Source organism: Colossoma macropomum, unplaced genomic scaffold (genome assembly GCF_904425465.1).
Source record: "Colossoma macropomum unplaced genomic scaffold, Colossoma_macropomum, whole genome shotgun sequence".
In the NCBI taxonomy this organism is placed as follows: domain Eukaryota; kingdom Metazoa; phylum Chordata; class Actinopteri; order Characiformes; family Serrasalmidae; genus Colossoma; species Colossoma macropomum.
The window spans coordinates 6,415,228-6,432,563 of record NW_023494789.1 but is presented as its reverse complement, the minus strand read 5'-3'; the positions used below and the strand labels follow the sequence as shown (position 1 = coordinate 6,432,563).

Below are 17,336 nucleotides of genomic sequence, written 5' to 3'. Positions count from 1 at the left end.
TATGTGCGAGTGTGTGTGTGTGTGTGTGTGTGTGTGTCCGGCTGTCTGTCCTGTCTCTCCCTCAGTCTGTGCAACATGCTACACCACGCTGATCAGTGTCAACATCTGTCTCCTGCTCTTTCTCCTATTTTTCTCTTGCACTCTGTTTCTATATCTGCTCTCTGTAGTGGTGATAATGATGATGGTGTTCTCTCTTTTCAGGAGAGGGAGAGGAGAAGACAGCATGTAATGCTCATGAAGGCCGTAGAGGCCCGCAAAAAAGCTGAGGTAGGCATATTTCAAAACATCCAAGTAGCCAGTTGTCCAGGCCTCTTGTGAACACTGGTTTTTACTAAGTTTGTCAAAATCCTGAAATCCAAACTGACCATTTTACATCTTTTCCTGTGATGTACCATCAACATGTAATGACCCACTTCTATAACTTACATTATATGCCATGTGTCATATCAATGATATATCACAATAGGATCAGTTTCACCTTGCCATCCCACCACCCCCACCTATCATCAAGCGAATGGAGCTCAAAGACCTTTGCTAATGGGACCATTGCTCAAAGAGCCTTGCTCATTGTTTTACTCAGAAAACATGGTACAGAAAGAAGATGTGTTATAATTTCTGATTTATGTTGACTTTTAATTGTTGGGCTAGGGTGATATTGTATAGTTAGGCTTGGCATTGCAGCAGTAACGTGGTGCCCTGCACTATTTTAACATTTCAAAATTACGATGGCGTCAAATTTCACTTCCACGTGTCTAATTTTTAATGTTAAACTGTGCTAGGACTGTAGAGTGTGGCTGGTTCTGGTGCTAACGCTAGCTTAGCTATTAGGCTACCACTTCCATTCACCACAGTACAGGGTCCATTCCTGCTCCACTGACACTAATTTAATTCCCTCCGGTAAGGCCTTTTACTGGGCCTATATTTAGCGATGGTGTGAGTGTATGAAAAAAGCAGATAGTCACATACAGCCATATACAAAAGTTTGGGTGCCCCTGGATAAATGACAGGTTTTGCTTATTTTCTAAGTGCACATCGTCTACAGAGTACACACGTTTGCATGTGGCCTGTGCAAAAGTTCTGTCATACTCTTTTCCCCCAAATATGTAGAAAATCTACTAATGCTATTAATATGTTGTGCTGTGGATGTCCCACCACTCAAATAATATCTGTTTAGTAGTGGTCCCTTTTAATTGACGTCAGTGGGCTATAGCCATAAACTGTAAACCTTTATGATAGATGTTTCTGAAAAAAATCTGAGAAAAGCCGGTGAATGTACAGTTGTATGCAAATGTTTGGGTGCCCCAGGTCAAATTACATGTTTTCTTGTTTTTCTAAGTAAAAAAATTTACATATCCTCTAGTAAAAACACACTTCTGCACATTTTAATGCTAAGTTACTGTTTATCAGCTGAATTTAACATATTGGAGAACAATAAACCATAAAATGTGGCCAATGCAAAAATTATGGCACATTTTGTGTGCGCATATGTTATGTTTTATTTTTTGCATTACATTAAACTCAGAAAAAAAATCTGTAAAAAATTGCAGAAACATACTCTATTCAAGAGTGTTCTCTGTAGAGGGTGTGTTAACAGATTTTTCACGTACAAAATCAACAAAGTGTGTAATTTTACCAGGGATGTCTAAACTTTCGCAAACATTTGTATAGTGTATTGTGTCCCAAATGTGTTTCTGTGGTGTCTTGTGGAAGTGAGGCTGTGTTGTTGACAATAAAACCTTCAAAATTCTTCAACAATCTTGAGGCCTGTCTGTTGTAGTCACAGCAACAAACCAGTTATCATCACCCCTCTCTGTTCTCTTCGTCTCTCTCAGGAGCGCGAGCGACTCAAGCAAGAGAAGAGGGATGAGAAACGCCTCAACAAAGAGCGCAAGCTGGAGCTGCGCAGGCTGGAGCTCGAAATGATCCGTGAGATGAAGAAGCCGAACGAGGACATGTGCTTAACCGATCACAAGGTGACCCCTCTGCACTCCTGCATATGCCAAACCACACAAGAGCCAATACTACATTGAAACAAAAGCAGGGTTAGAGGAGAGGGTGGGAAAGGACACAACAATCCAAAAAGAAAAGTTCTGTATGTCTAAAATAAATACTCGATGTGCCCTTTTGTGATGCTGCCAAGAAGCTGGTGTGGTATATTTAAACCATGAACAGTTTAAACAGCAAGGATGCTTAACACTTATTGGGCCTACAAATTTTCTATAGCAATTAAGTTTCCCAGCAATTCTATCAAATCCAAGTATTCATATGATGCTATCAAATGCCTCTTCTGTGAAAAATAAACTATTAAGGGCTTGATTACACTGGACCTGTGGTAGCATTAGGTCATCCAAAACACCTTACAAAGCATGAAGGCGATAAAAACAGAATGCTGCCACCAAGTGGTGAAACATGTTTTGTGCCACAAGCTGACAGTTACAGTTTATCATGGTTTAAATTGCCCATGAAAAGTCTATGGAACACTAGGAAGGAAACAGAATTGACATTGTACTTGGTAGTCACACATTCTCTCTCTCTCTCCCTCTCTCTGCCATAGCCTCTTCCAGAGTTCTCTCGTATCCCGGGCCTGGTCCTGCCTGGTCAGGTGTTTTCCGACTGTCTGATGGTGGTGCAGTTTTTGCGCAGTTTTGGGAAAGTTCTGGGCTTGGAGCTGTCCGAGGTCCCCACTCTAGGCGTGCTGCAGGAGGGTCTGCTCAACCTGGGCAACAGTATGGGCCAAGTGCAGGACCTGCTGGTGCGTCTGCTCTCCAGCGCTGTGTGTGACCCGGGACTCCCACCAGGACAAAGGGTGAGAGGGAGTTTCACGTGTGCTGATGTAGATGTTTCTGCAGATAGACAGCAGGCAAACTTTGGCAAAAAATCTAATGTACCCTGTTTTTACTTTACCCCAAAGTCGATCAGCTGTGTCTGGTGTCTTTAGTTTTTCACGAGGCTAATGCAGCCAACAAGTTATGTATTATCAGATAATCTCAGATATATTTATCTGGTTTCTGGCACTGTGCAGCTGTTTTTGTCTGACAGGTGGTGCAGTACAGCACTGTTTGTTTACTAAAACAAACCCAGAACTGGTCCCTGGTAAAGTACCTGTGTCTCCCATCTCTAAACAGAATAGGCAGGGTTCTCTGGAGCTTGAAATTTCGGCCACCAAAATGTTTTGGGCAAAAAAGCAAAAAAATCGAATAGGTCTGCAATGATGTGTCGAAATCTAACACTTAATATGACTGATAATGAAATGAGAAAAAGTAAGTAAAACTGTTACTTTGTTCGTGGAATTCAGCTATAGATTTGGATAAATTTTATTTTTATTCTTTTATTATTTAATATTATTTAGAAAGCTGTTTAGGTTAGTCCTCCAGTTCTCTCAGTTCTCTTTCCCAACATGGCTGTCATTGCCTTTGAATTATTGTCAGCGGTATTACGTTCAACAGAAATTTTAATATATGTATATATATGTGTGTGTATATGTGTATGTGTGTGTGTGTGTGTGTGTGTGTGTGGGTGGGTGTGTGTGTGTGTGTGTGTGTATATATATGTGTGTGTGTGTGTGTGTGTGTGTGTGTATAAACCTCTTTTTTCTTTTTCTGTTTTTGGTGTCAGTTTTCAGCTGTGTGCGGCCTGAATTTCGGTTTCGGGCAAGAATTTTAATTTCAGTTCATCTTGAATGTTAAAAGTAAACACAAACAACAGTGCAACAATGAAACAGCTTTAAGTTTTAATTTACTTTTTACTTATGGTTTGTTTTTATGCGAGGAGTCACAGTCAATGTAGAAATGATCGTTGCCTGATGCAGGTTCAACCTGTAACGATTGTATGACGTTGGCGTTTGAACAATTAGTGGTCTGTACTATTTCTAGCTCCGCCCATACACTCCACTTAGGTACACTTGGTGACGAGAAAGGAAACTAAATTCAGCATGAGTACATAGATCCAGCACCACACTGACCTTTCAAAATATGACTTGTGATATACATAGAAAAAGGGTGATACATGTATAAAACGTGATGTATGTGTAAAACATGGTACAAAGTTAAGAGTTTAAAAAATTGTTTAAAGAAAAGAAAAGTCTGAATTTTGTTTGAACCATTGAAAGTCTGGTTGAACTTTCACATGTCTTGCAAGTGTGTGATGATTTACTAATGCGCTAATTAGTGAGGTGCAAGTTTCCATTACCAGTTAGTCGTCTTCATTGAGGGACTGGAGAATGGAGAAGGTTAACACACACACACACACATACTCCAAATCAATAGTAGAACTCCACCAGTGTTAAGTGTCCTTAAAGGGTAATTCCACCGATTTTTCTACATTTCTGCATAATAATTGTTAAAATGTAAACTTAACAATTTAAACATTCAGAGTGGCTCGATTTACCTTTCCAGTGGGAAACTGAAGAATCAAACTTCAGACATGCATAAAAGACTCAAAGACTCAAGACTCAAAAAGTCTTGGCTGATCGACTGCATTTGCGATAAAAGTTAGATTTTTTTTTTCCCCCAAACATTCATTTTAACCAATACATGCTCTATTGGTTAACCTGCATATACTCTTTATTTGCCTTAACGTATGTATTTATCCTTATTAAAAGTGATACAACACTTGCTTGACTTTCTGCCTCTGCATCTGACTCACCTAGACAAAGTCTATCCTGGGTGATCACTTGACTAACCTGGGTTTGAACCGGGACAACGTTTCGGAGGTGCTGCAGCAGTACATGGAGGCACACTGCTCTCAGACAGATCTGGTTGATATCGCACTGAGCCTGAAGACCAAGGCCTTCCAAGCCCACACACCTGCCCAGAAAGCTTCCATACTGGCCTTCCTTGTTAATGAGCTGGCCTGCAGCAAGAGCGTGGTCAGGTAGGAGGGCTTTTTGGTTTCTGGTGTCTCACTTTGATTTAATTCAATTTGATTTAATTGAAAACATTCGTCCACTTTGCAGTTTAGTTATGGTTTATGATGACTTGCTAAAATGTACTAGACCAATGCACAGCTGTGAGCTGATGCATGAGGATTACCTCAGGCCAGATAGAGAAGCACCTTTTTGAGTGTAGTGCTTTAAATATTCATCCTGAAATCAAACCGTATGAGGAGGTCAAGAGAGAAGCTTGAGTCTTGGGTTATTCATGGAGCCTTTGCATTTTGTATGCTACAGAGAGTTCCAGCCAGACCGTTCAGAGCAGAGGGTGTGTAAAAATCACACAGGTGTGTTATTGTGTAAGGAGTGCTACAGACACTGACAGATCTGTGTGTGTGTGTATTCATGCACAGTGAGATTGATAAGAGCCTGGATCAAATGACCGTGCTGAGGAAGGATGAGTGTATCGTGGAGGGAAAACTGAAAAAGTAAGTGTCTTCTGTGTCACACAAATGTACCCCACCCCATTCTGTACATGCATGAATTCACTTAGATATTCATTCTCAAGGAATCTCCAACACGGGCCATAATTAATTTATAGTCTAAACCTGTTAAAGGCATTTACATGTGGTTGTTTTTTGTCATACACCGGAAATGGAATTCTGTAGGACTATAAAAATGCATCTGAATGTGCCAATTCAACTGTATTGGTTTTGGAATGTTTGCATTTATTATAGCAATAACTTTTGGTAAAAAATCCAGAAAAAGACTTGATTTATTTTCAGTATTGTGCTATTTTGTAAATTGCTCCACCAGTCATGTCTGTATTGAGTGTAATTGAGTGAATCATACCAAAATAATTGAATTGTGATATAGTTTCAAGATTAAAGGGATTTTCCTGCAGCTTTCTATATTTCAATCTTTGAAACCAAGTAATTCAGAGTGGTTTGATGTGAAGTAGTGTATTGTAGAGAAATTCTTTACAATGATGGGGGAGCCAGGGGGTTGCAAGAGCTTAGTTTGTGATGTTAATGCTGGCAAAATAGTGGTAAATCCAAAAAAAGAGCCTTTAGAGCAGTGATGTCCGATCTTATCCACAAAGGACTGGATTCCAAATGAAGTTTTGATTCCGAATGAGCAAGAGCACACCTGATTCCACTTGTTTAATGAATTGCTAAGCCTACAAAGAGCTCATGTGTGCTCTTGTTCTGTTGGAATGAAAACCTGCCGACACAGTGGACATTTACGGATAAGACTGGACACCCTTGCTTTAGAGGCATTAAATGCTTTGGATGTCTGGTTCCTATCACCACCACTGTGAACAAATCTGACTCTCCAGAGTGATTTGATTTCAAATCGAACCACTCTGATGACTTTGTTTACACTTCAATAATTTAATAATGCAGAAATTTTAAATTGATCAAATTTCCCTTTAGCAGTTTATGCATGGCATAAGAATCTAATCTGTGGTTGTTTTGCCTACAGGCTGAAGACCATCCATGCTAAACGCACAGGGAAACGAGAGGCCAACGCTGTAGGGGAGGAGGCTCAGGCCACTGGCACACCCAGTGCCGGACACAAGCGCAAGAGGAAAGGCGGTGACAGTGATGATGATGAGGATGAAGATGAGGACAGTGACGAGGCAGGAGAGGATGAAGATGATGAGGAGGAGGAAGAAGTGAAGAAGGGGAGAAGAGTAGAGACATGTGATGAGGTGAGCTCTGACAGTTTACCAACATGGAAACATAAGAGCTAGTAATAGCAAATCGTCACTCCTGTGATCACTCTTTGATTTTCTATGTGTATGTATGACTTAGGATGAGGGAGATCAAGCCACCAGTGTAGAGGAGCTGGAGAAACAGATTGACAAATTATCAAAGGTAAACACATGCACGTTCTGTCAAACAAGCACACCTGCATGCACACATGGCTGCACACAAACACACACACAGACGCACACATAAATTCCTTACTCGTGCATTTCTGTGTTTGTGGGAGAGCAGCAGCAGAACCTGATCAGACGGAAGCTGTTTGAATCATCTCACGCGCTGCGCTCCATGGCGTACGGACAGGACCGCTACCGTCGCCGCTATTGGGTACTCCCACAGTGTGGAGGGGTCTTCATTGAGGGATTGGAGAGTGGAGAAGGTGAACATATACACACATCCAAATCACTAGTGGAACTCACCACATGTGTCCTTCAAGGGGAATTCCACCAATTTTTTCTACATTTCTGAATAATTATTGCTAAGATGGAAACTTAACAATGTTAACATTCAGAGTGGCTTGATGTGAAATGCACACTTAGCGAAACTAAGTCAGGATTGTTCTCAGTATTGGCGATGTGCAGTAGGTGATAAGTGATGATAACTATCCCTCTAAGAGCCAACTCACAAAATTGTCATATGAAGTGGTTATGAATATGTTACCTGATGCCTGAGACATTTTTACGAAGGTTTTGATTTGAGATTGTGGCCTAAAACCAAAAAATATATATGTAGTATTGAGACATACATGCAGGCATTATAAGGAAAAGTACCTAAAGAAAACTCAGATTTACCACTATTTTACTGTAATTAGCAATACATATAAAAACTCTAAAGACACATGTAGGTTCACTGGTCATTATGAATAGTAAATGAAAAGCTGCAATTGCATTATTGACATCACAGCCTCTGGTTTGTGCCACCACCGTTGTTTAAAAAAAGGTTTCTGCAATGAACCATTTCACATCAAACTACTCTGAGGGACTTTGTTTCAATGTCAACAACCGAATTATGCTGAATGTTTTTTAAAAAAAATCCATGGAATTCTCCTTTAAAGCATTAGTTCAACAAAAAATACAATTTTCTCCTTCCTGCAAATGTTGTTGATCAGCTGAGACATGTTAAATGTTGGATGTTTGCTTCTGAATCAAGTGTGTGATTTAGCTTGCACGGTGTTAATTGGTGGGGTTTCAGCTTCTGTTATTTGTTAGCTACATTAGCCGTGTAGCTCCAGTGCAAAAAAACTCAGAACTCCAAACATGTCTAAGCTGATTGGCTACATTGAGCTGTGCAAATATTGTGCAAATATGATTTATGCTGAATTATCACTTGTAAACAGTCCATTCACATACAAGTAGTGCTTTCTTGCTGTCTATATTGTAGGATGTAATTGCTTTGTTTTGCAGCACAGTTGAGTACAGTGTTTAATTATCTCATTGGTTTCTACTCTCACTCTAAAATTTACTATATGAAAATAGTGTAACTACTAAAATCACAAATTGAGGTCATCTGAAGTGTTCCATATGCCTTCTCTAGGTCCTGAAGAGCTGGAAAAGGAACGAGAGAGGCTTCAGAACTTTGAGCCTGTGCAGGTTAAAGAGGAGCCGCAGGAGGAGCTGCAGCCGCAGGAGGTCCAGAGCCAGGTGAAGCAGGAGGAGGAGCTTGTGGAGGGTGTCAAACAAGAAGACGAGAAGCTGCCAATGGACGCGGATCAGGAGCAGTGCGGAGAGAGAGAAGTGTGTGCCTCTCCACCAAAGAACCTCCAGGAGAAGGAAGCTCAGCAGACAGAGCCCACCTCCTCTCAGAGCCCTCCTCTCAAGGAGCCCCCAAACACGGCCCTTGAGGTAACAGCGCTCTGCCACAACCCCAATGGCTGCCCAGCAACTGTTGCCCCGGCGGCAACATCAGCAATGTCTCCAACTCACTCTACCTCCAAGCCGATGGTGCTGTGCAGCATTCCAGCGGACCCTGCGGTCCCCGTTCCTCAGTTCGGGGTGCCTCCTCCTCCACAGTTTGGGGTCCCACCATCTCTCCAGCAGCAGCAGGTCCAGCTTTTGGGCAACGACCAGCTCCTACGTGTGTTGACAGAACGCAGCGGGCACTGGTTCAGTCTTCTACCCCGCTCGCCCTGTGACGACTCCTCTCTCACTCAGCCACCAACACCCCCGCAGGCCTCCCCGCAGCCCAACAGTGCCCTCAACGTCCGTTCCAGGAGCCCTGTGCCGCCCTGCTCCCCCCACCATCACCTCCTCCCTCCCTCTGCCTCTCCAAGCCCCCTCAACCCTGCCCATGATGGCACTGGAAACCACACCATGTCTCCTTTGCAGGTAAGGGAGAAGCATTCATTCAGTCTGGCACTGAACAGAGATTTAGAACTGAGGTGTATAACCACCAACATGCTTATAAATAACAGAACCTTTAGCTTATAGTGCACCAGTGCGGTGCAGATGTGCGTTTGTGTTTACACATGTGTTCATGCATTTCTGGTCTGAGAGTGCTCTTTCAATCACTATGAATATATTTATATGGATAGAAATCATAGATACATACTATTACATTGAAATGCTTGACTAATATAGGGAAGCAAGTAGTCATAATATGCTGAATGCTTGCTTCACTTCATCTGTAGGTGAAGCCTGGTAGTGCCCTGATGGCTTTACCCATGTGTGGCTGGTCTGGTGGGGTGATTAGCCCCAACCTGCCTGTGTGTAGCAGCCCTCTGCCCATCTACCCACCCGCTGAGGGCAGCGCCAGCCCCCTACTAGCCCCCAGCGTCTCCACCAGCAAGAGCGGCTCTCCAGCTCCCCCTGGGGACAAACCCCCTTCAGCCCCTTCTCCTGCCATCGACTTTCCACGAAATCATGACCACCCACAGCCTCATCCTATACCAGAGGGTAAGACACTTTCACACAAACACACAGTGGTCAAGACCGGTGATCTGTCATCTCTTATTGTTCTGGACAAGTTATATGGGACACCAGATCCTTTCATGCAAAATAAAATACAAAATGCATGTTATAAAATTATTATTATACAGTATTAAAATTGAACACTGCTTAATCATACTGTGAATAGAATAGGTTTATAGACTAATGCGGATCTTGTGTGTATGTGTTGCAGACATGCTGATGGGCTGGTGGAAGGTGGCAGATGTGGAGGAGCTGCAGGCCCTGATGAAAGCTCTCCACAGCCGAGGCATTAGAGAGAGATCACTACAAAAGCAGATCCAGAAATCCATGGAGCTAATTGCACAGACTTGCAACAAGAACAGAGAGGGTGAGCAGCTACACTGACTGCCACCATATGGAATCAAAGATGATATTTTCTTGTTTCTGTATGTTAATTAGTTGCACTAAACCTCCAAAAGGACTGAGAAAACATTCCATCTCTTGAGATAGCATAGAGCTGGAAAAACACAGATCCCAGTTTCTCAACTTCAGGTTAATCCAATGCCTGTGGACCTAATCTAAGAGTTTTTCAATATTTCAAGTGGGTCACTAAACTGTGGTTTTTATGTGTATATGTGAACACGTCAAACGAACTCAGACTCCTCCAAAAACTCCCAAAAATGAACTGAATTCAGGCCAATCTTTGAGGTGGTTTGTGCATTGTGAAAATAGCCCCTGTCCAGTTAACATTTTCGTTTAAGAACCTTAAGGTTTACCATACATGCACTGCCACAGTTTTCTAGCACTAGTGGGTAAAAGCTAACTCCTCAGCAGAATGCCTGCCCCATTATCATATTAAAGTAATAAGCCATTTGAGCCTGTGTGTATTTATTGTAGTTAAAGGATGATGCTAGGGACGCATGCAATGCCCCCCAACTGAATTGAAATCACTGTAACACAGGCTTGAGTGGCTTATTGCTTTTAGAAAATGGTGACAAAAAATATAATGTACAGTGTAGTAAATATGATGTTCAACAATAAATATGATGTTCAACAAAAAAAAAGTGGCAACTGTTTAAAATAGCTTGGCACTCTATTTTACCATTTCCTCAAATGTAGCTCAGCCAATCAGATCTGTTATTCGAACAATGGCCCATAAAGACCTGCAGCTAAGTAGCAAAAGTGCTCAAAGGTAAAATGTCGTCTTCTGTGTATGTGTAGTGGCAGTGATGGAGGTGTCGGAGCTGGATGAAGGTCAGGTTTCTGTAGAGACACTACAGGACTGGTGTGTGGAGGAGCAGGCCATGGAGACAGACATCGCTTTACTGCAGCAGGTGGAGGAACTTGAGCGCAAAGTCACCTCCGCCAGCCTGCAGGTCAAGGTAAAGAGAGCGAGAGAGAGTGTACATGTTTGATTTTAGAAGATATACATGCTTTTCTATTATGTTAAGATATTTGAAGTAGGTCTCTGACATGACAATGAGTTCATTTGTTTGCAATTGATCGATTGAACTAATTTTTGTAAATTTTAATTTGGCCAATAAATATTATTAAAAATTACTATAATTGATTACAATGATTGTAGCCTTTATTGATTACATCTTCAACGCAGGCATTTTTACACTCCTAACTGTAAGATTTCCTATATCCAAAGACAGTTCCTGCTCTTGACCACCACCTTTCCTCCTCCCAATCTCTTGCTGCAGGGCTGGGTGCACCCGGAGCCTCAGTCGGAGAGGGAGGACCTGGTCTATCATGAGCACAAGCTCCTCCCCAAGCCCCGCCCAGGGGCGGAGTCCCAAGACGAGCGGAGCTCGGAGAAAGGCCTGAGCCGTCGGCCCAGCAACCCGCTGGACATCGCGGTGTCACGCCTGGCCGAGCTGGAGCGCCACATCGAGAGAAGGTACCTGCGGAGCCCCTTAGGGACAACCATCCAGATAAGACTGGATAATGTGGGTACAGTCACTGTGCCCGCCCCTGCTCCATCCACTAGCGCTGGAGGGGAAGGGTAGGTCATCCACACAAGCCAGCCTTCGTCTCTCCTCTTCTTCCTCCTCCCCCTCCTCCTCCTCCTCCCCTTCCTTTCTCTGCTGGCTGGGGGCTGCTGTGCTCGTGCGTGCGTTGCATTGACCATTGGTCTGCCTGTTCACCCTGAGTCCATGTTTTTTTTGGGGGACATTTTGTATTTTTGTTTCAAGCTCTTTAACCCACTGTTTGCGTGCTTCCTGTTTCTGCCTGCATGGGTTTGATTTGCAGTGCACTTGTGTTCTTTTCTCTCTTTTATTTGTGGTTGTTGTGTTGTAAGTGTATGGTGCAGTTTAACCATGGGGTCTCTTTACTCTTGTATCTTCAAATCATATGTGTTTCTCATAATGTGCTTCTCACATGTTATGTATACTGTTACTCTCCTTTGTTTGTCTGTCCTGTGGGTCATCAGTTGGTCTTAGAGGATCAGAGATCAGCACAGTTTGTTGATTTCCCTGCTCAAAGACATCTGAATCAGTTATCACTAATCAGTTAATTACCAGGTTTAGCAGGTGTGTCAAAGAAGCAGCATCACCAAAATGTGCTTCAGTTGTTTGCATTTGCACCTAGTCTGAATACACGTTAGTTGGTCCAGCATAAAAAAAAAATCACACAGTTTTTTAATTTGAGAGACAGAAATTTTAACATTTACATTCCTGTGTTCAGCAAATTCAGTGGCAAGCAGTTTCATGTGCCTGAGCATGAAACTGCTTGCTACTGGTAAGTAGCTCATATTTAGACTGATAGTAATTTTTAACAAAGGTTTAAATTAATAGTGATCTTTTATTTTTTAACAGCTACTGAATTTGCCATATAAGAAGCACAGCAGTTTCTGTTGTTACATTGGTGCTATGGATAGAGTGTTATATACATTTCACACAGTTGATTTTTAATTTTGGAATAATTGATTACTCATTATTTACTATTATTATTTACAGTTGATTAATCAATCATAAAATTACTTGTAATGTCTATCAGTAGTTATGACTAATTCAACAGATATACTTCACCAAAACTAAGTACATAATACTGAAAGGAGAATGTTAGCTGTGTCAGGTTCATGGCTGTAGTATTTTCTGTTTATGTTGGGTACTGATTGGCTGCAGACAGTGAACATTGTCATTCTGTGTGACACTGTTCTGATGTAATTTCCGCACTTCTAGTTATGATGCACCTTTAAGTGGTTGTGTTGCTACCAAACTCCTGTACATTGCTAGTTTTAAACTACCTACTCTTAGCATTTACTCTCTAATTTCTAATCAAACGTACTTTCAGTTAGTTTAACTGGCTCCAGTCCTCTAAGGCCAGAGTTGATGATCCCTGGTCTGTCCTCTTTGTATGAGATTGTTGGTAGTTCCTCTAAGGCTCTAGCCCTATATTATAGCTGCGCACCTGGTTATAACCTTCTCCTTGTGTGTGTGATGCAGGGGAGAAGAGGAGCTTGCTCCAGGGATGAAGGTGTGGAGGAAGGCTCTGAGCGAGGTGAGGAACTCATCCCAGCTGGCCATGTGCCTGCAGCAGTTGCAGAAGTCCATCGCCTGGGAGAGATCCATCATGAAAGTGGTGAGTTTGTTGCACATTGCACACATTGCACTCCGAGCACTTTACACAGGACTTTTTCCTGGACACTCTGGAGCTCCTGCTGGTTGGCTCTCCAACAACATCAGCTGCTACAACTGCACTTTGTTTCTGAAAACTCTGATGAATATGTCTGGAGCTCCAGGGCTGAGTGTCTACCTGCAGTAGCAGTTTTGGTGGCAGTATGAGAAGAGTGTGCATGAGAGAGAAGGAGTGAGCGTGACTGAGTAGTTTTATCTGAAACAGTTTTGATAATATATACAAGAATATTTGTCCCTTATGATGACTGTATGTGTGCAGTACTGCCAGATCTGCCGTAAGGGAGATAATGAGGACCTGCTGCTGCTTTGTGATGGCTGTGATAAGGGCTGCCACACTTACTGCCACAAACCCAAGATCAGCACTATCCCAGAGGGAGACTGGTACTGCCCTGCCTGCATCTCCAAGGTAACCGTCTCCACTCTTCATCACACTTTGTGCTCACATGTTCAGCCCTTAGAGTATCACCTACCCAAGAGAAGAAGTATTCCTTGGTCAAGAAAAGCTGCTACTGCTGTTTTTAGATATGCAGTATATATTTGTCTTGTTTTAAAGATAAGAGAATGTCATACAGTATCAGAAACCACTTAAGCAAGTCTGATTGGGATGCTACATAAAATGATCTCTTAGCATGTGAAATCATCTTACGTCCAGTCAGTGTGTCCAGTAATTCTTAAATTGAGCTTGTTGTAAAGGGAATTATAATATAATTATAATTATAATTATAATATTTCTAGACATTTGTACTAGTTTTCTAAGTGACTAAGTTATTTCATGGTGTTGGCAGGTAATTTTGCTTGTTTTAAGCAATATGCCTGAAACAAAATCTGCCGATAATTTAAGAAAAATGACTTAAAACAAAAAATGTTTTAGGTAATCATACAATATTCTACAACATTCTCACATACATTGCCTAGATTGGAGATGATTTCACTTGCTAAGATATTTTTTTCAGTGTACATAACAATTGGTTTGCCTCACAGTGTGATGGTTTAGGTATGCGGTTTGTATAATGCAAATGAGTAGAGATGCACCGCTATGGGAAATCTGGGCCAATGCTCTTATCCGATATTTTTCATGTACCTATCTGCTGATGCAGTTGCCAATGCTGACACAGAAACATTTTAGAAAATAGGACTAAATCTACCTGGATTAGAATGATGGTGAATTGGCATATATTTTTGTATAGCTGCAAATGCAGTAATATGAATAAAATACAGATATTTTAGCACACCAGCCCAGCGTCACCAAAACATTCTGCTGTCTGGAGTTGAATAAATACATCATAAAATTTTGTTTTGATTTATCTATCAAAAATAAACATCTATCCAAAGACATTCTTTATTTAAAACATTTATCTGCAGATACTGATATGTTTCCGAAATTATCATGCATGCCTGCTAATTAGCCTGAGCTTTCATTACTTGTTAGTTACATTAGCCTTGTGGCTCCAGGGCAAAACTAAAGATTCAAACTTACAGATTCAGTATTACAGAAACAAACTAACTCTGAAATCTTATCTATTTAGTCACCATGATGACTTCAGTTAGGACTGAAGTTAGGACAATAGCTAAGAGCTTCTAATTTCATCCTAAATCCAAATAAGAAAAGAGAATTACAGAAACTGTACAAAATTTTCCAAATATTGTCCAAACTTCAGGATAAACCTCATGGTGTCCTCACTTCTGTTTAAACTTTACGTTTTTAACATTAGCTAACCTATTTAAAATAGAATATCATCATTTTAGGCAGTATAACAATTTTACTGTAACTAACATAACAGCATTACCTAAATTAATATTTCAATGACATACATTGCGGTTTCAATTGTGCGAGTCATTTTTTTTTCTATCTCTGCAGTTTAAAAAATCCCAGACATTCACCTTCTGTCTAATTCCCACTCATTACCTGCATTTGTTAATGTAAATGAAAACTTGGCAAATAAAGTATTTGCAGCAATGGCATGAGGAGACATGTTAAACATGATTAAGAGGAATAGCACAGCAAATAGGGCAACTTGAGTTGAAACTGAAACTGTTAAACAGCAGGGGGTGCAGTCACAATGTACATATATTAGTGTAGGTCACTGAAACTTAATACACAACACAGTAGCTTTCTGTACTATACCCTACATATTTGTTTACATTATTTTGATTACATGTTTATGTCTCAGCTGTGCACATGTTATCAGTTGCTTGGTAAAACAATTGATTGTCGACCTCCACTGGGTAGATTAGGATTTCCTAACTTGAGATAAGAAACTGTAAATATCACTCCTAAATTAAGATAAAATTTGTTTCTGTAGTAGAAACGTGTAAAAAATCTTCACTATGTCAGATCTTAGAACTAATGATAGTTAGTTTTTGTAATAAAGCACTATTATATTTGGGGAATGGGACATTTGGCACAAATTTGATATTTCATTGAACTATCCTAGGCGAGCGGTCAGTCCCCGAAAAGCAAGAAGGCACAGAATCGTGTCCAGTCGAGCGGAGGAGGGAAGAAGTCTGCGGAGACGGCCAAAAAGAACAAGAAGCAGCCAGAGGTGTGTGAGGAAGAGGAAACAGTCAGTGGTGGCAGCAGTAGCAGTAGCAACACCAGCAACAGCAGCCCAAAGAAAGCAACCACAGCCTCCACACAGGCCAAGAAAAGCTCACCCGCCCCTCCTCCCACCAAACCTGAGAGTCCAGCCTGCGTGAAAAGAGCCAAGACGGCCAGGGACAACAACCGTGACCTGGGCCTCTGCAGGTACTGTGATAAAGAGCTTGTTCAGAGCTATTGGGCAAGACTCTGTGGGCTGTTTCATAAAATACAGCAGTGAGCATTTATGCACTAATGGAAGCCATATATTAATGTGTACTTCCTAGGGCTTATGATATATTGTCTGATGTCATTATCATATATCACTCAAAATCAGTAATAACTGGTAATTATTAGAGCTGTCAAGGTTAAGAATGTGTTAACAAGATAAATTAACTCCATGTTTTTTCACAGCATTAGCATATTTTCTTTGTTTAACACTTCAATTCATTGATAGTAGTGCCAGCTAAACCCCAGTTGCTTGGCTCACTGTATGTTGCTGTGGATATAGAATCCAATTGTAGCCTTCACATTCAAATGCAGCTTTTGGAAATCATGTGACTTAAATGTTCAGTTTGTGTGAATTCCTTGGTGAACATAATTGAATTAGTGAAAATACTAAATAAATTCTGATAAAGCATAATTTGCCCTTTCATATAGCTTCAGCAAAATGCTCTATTTTTTTAAAATGGGAAAAAATCATTTTAGCAAACAAGACAAATGTGATGAATTGTGATAACCTACAAAAGTAAGATGATTAATCAATTATTATTATTATTATTATTATTTTAATCATTTGACAGCCCTAATAATTATATGTGCATTACCTGATGCCTAATGCTATTTTCAACTTTGAATAGTATTCTGAACCTAGTCTGGTAAACAACAAATAGCTAGCAAAAACAAAGTTGAGAAGTTGCTGCTAATATCATTATTGTTTCATTGCTAAGGCTGGATTATCCTTTTGGCTTATGTTAATTTGCATGCGTTTGCCTGTATTTATCAGGCACTTTAAGTGTCAGTTCCTGTGTATGGATGTAATAATATTCATGAGGATGGGAACAAAACTCGTCCTAACTCAGTATTCGTATGCTGAAGTGTTTGCCCATCATGTTTTTCTGACGTTTTTGCCTTTGTGCAGGATCCTCTTGGCTGAACTGGAGCGTCATCAGGATGCCTGGCCTTTCCTCACACCAGTCAACCTCAAATCAGTTCCTGGGTACCGCAAAGTAATCAAGAAACCAATGGACTTCTCCACCATCCGCGAGAAGCTTGTTAGCAGCCAGTGAGTTTCACTCCACTCCACCTCTACTCAAATGCACTAGGCCAGGGGTCGGCAACCACCTCAGGAGCCACAAAATTTTATGTCCAAATTACTGTCTTGGCTGTAAATATGTCTCAGTATGTGCTTATGTACTGGTACACACTAAAAAGCATAATATAAATGAAAACACAGACTTACTTTGCTCTGCTTTAAGCTTTAGCTCAGCTGTAGCCGCTTTTCTCGCATCTCTGGCAGGAAAGTCTTACAAAAGTAGAATAGTTTCTTGGAAAATGTCTCTCAACGTTCGACTTTTTACGAGGCTGAAG

At 41.1% G+C, this 17,336-nt stretch overlaps 1 protein-coding gene across 7 annotated transcripts in view; it reads left to right on the top strand.

Moving 5' to 3' along the window:
- baz2ba (bromodomain adjacent to zinc finger domain, 2Ba) overlaps positions 1-17,336 on the top strand; it is a 130,194-nt gene that overhangs the window by 111,841 nt on the left and 1,017 nt on the right. For all 7 annotated transcript variants that reach the window (XM_036569900.1, XM_036569899.1, XM_036569898.1 and 4 more), the window contains 17 exons: positions 202-267; positions 1,833-1,973; positions 2,555-2,806; positions 4,649-4,872; positions 5,284-5,358; positions 6,356-6,584; positions 6,688-6,750; positions 6,874-7,018; positions 8,173-8,963; positions 9,266-9,530; positions 9,757-9,912; positions 10,746-10,906; positions 11,231-11,532; positions 12,977-13,112; positions 13,428-13,574; positions 15,604-15,914; positions 16,888-17,031. In XM_036569900.1, the coding sequence (XP_036425793.1) occupies positions 202-267; positions 1,833-1,973; positions 2,555-2,806; positions 4,649-4,872; positions 5,284-5,358; positions 6,356-6,584; positions 6,688-6,750; positions 6,874-7,018; positions 8,173-8,963; positions 9,266-9,530; positions 9,757-9,912; positions 10,746-10,906; positions 11,231-11,532; positions 12,977-13,112; positions 13,428-13,574; positions 15,604-15,914; positions 16,888-17,031 (3,608 nt within the window). The remainder of the gene's footprint in view (positions 1-201; positions 268-1,832; positions 1,974-2,554; positions 2,807-4,648; positions 4,873-5,283; positions 5,359-6,355; positions 6,585-6,687; positions 6,751-6,873; positions 7,019-8,172; positions 8,964-9,265; positions 9,531-9,756; positions 9,913-10,745; positions 10,907-11,230; positions 11,533-12,976; positions 13,113-13,427; positions 13,575-15,603; positions 15,915-16,887; positions 17,032-17,336) is intronic.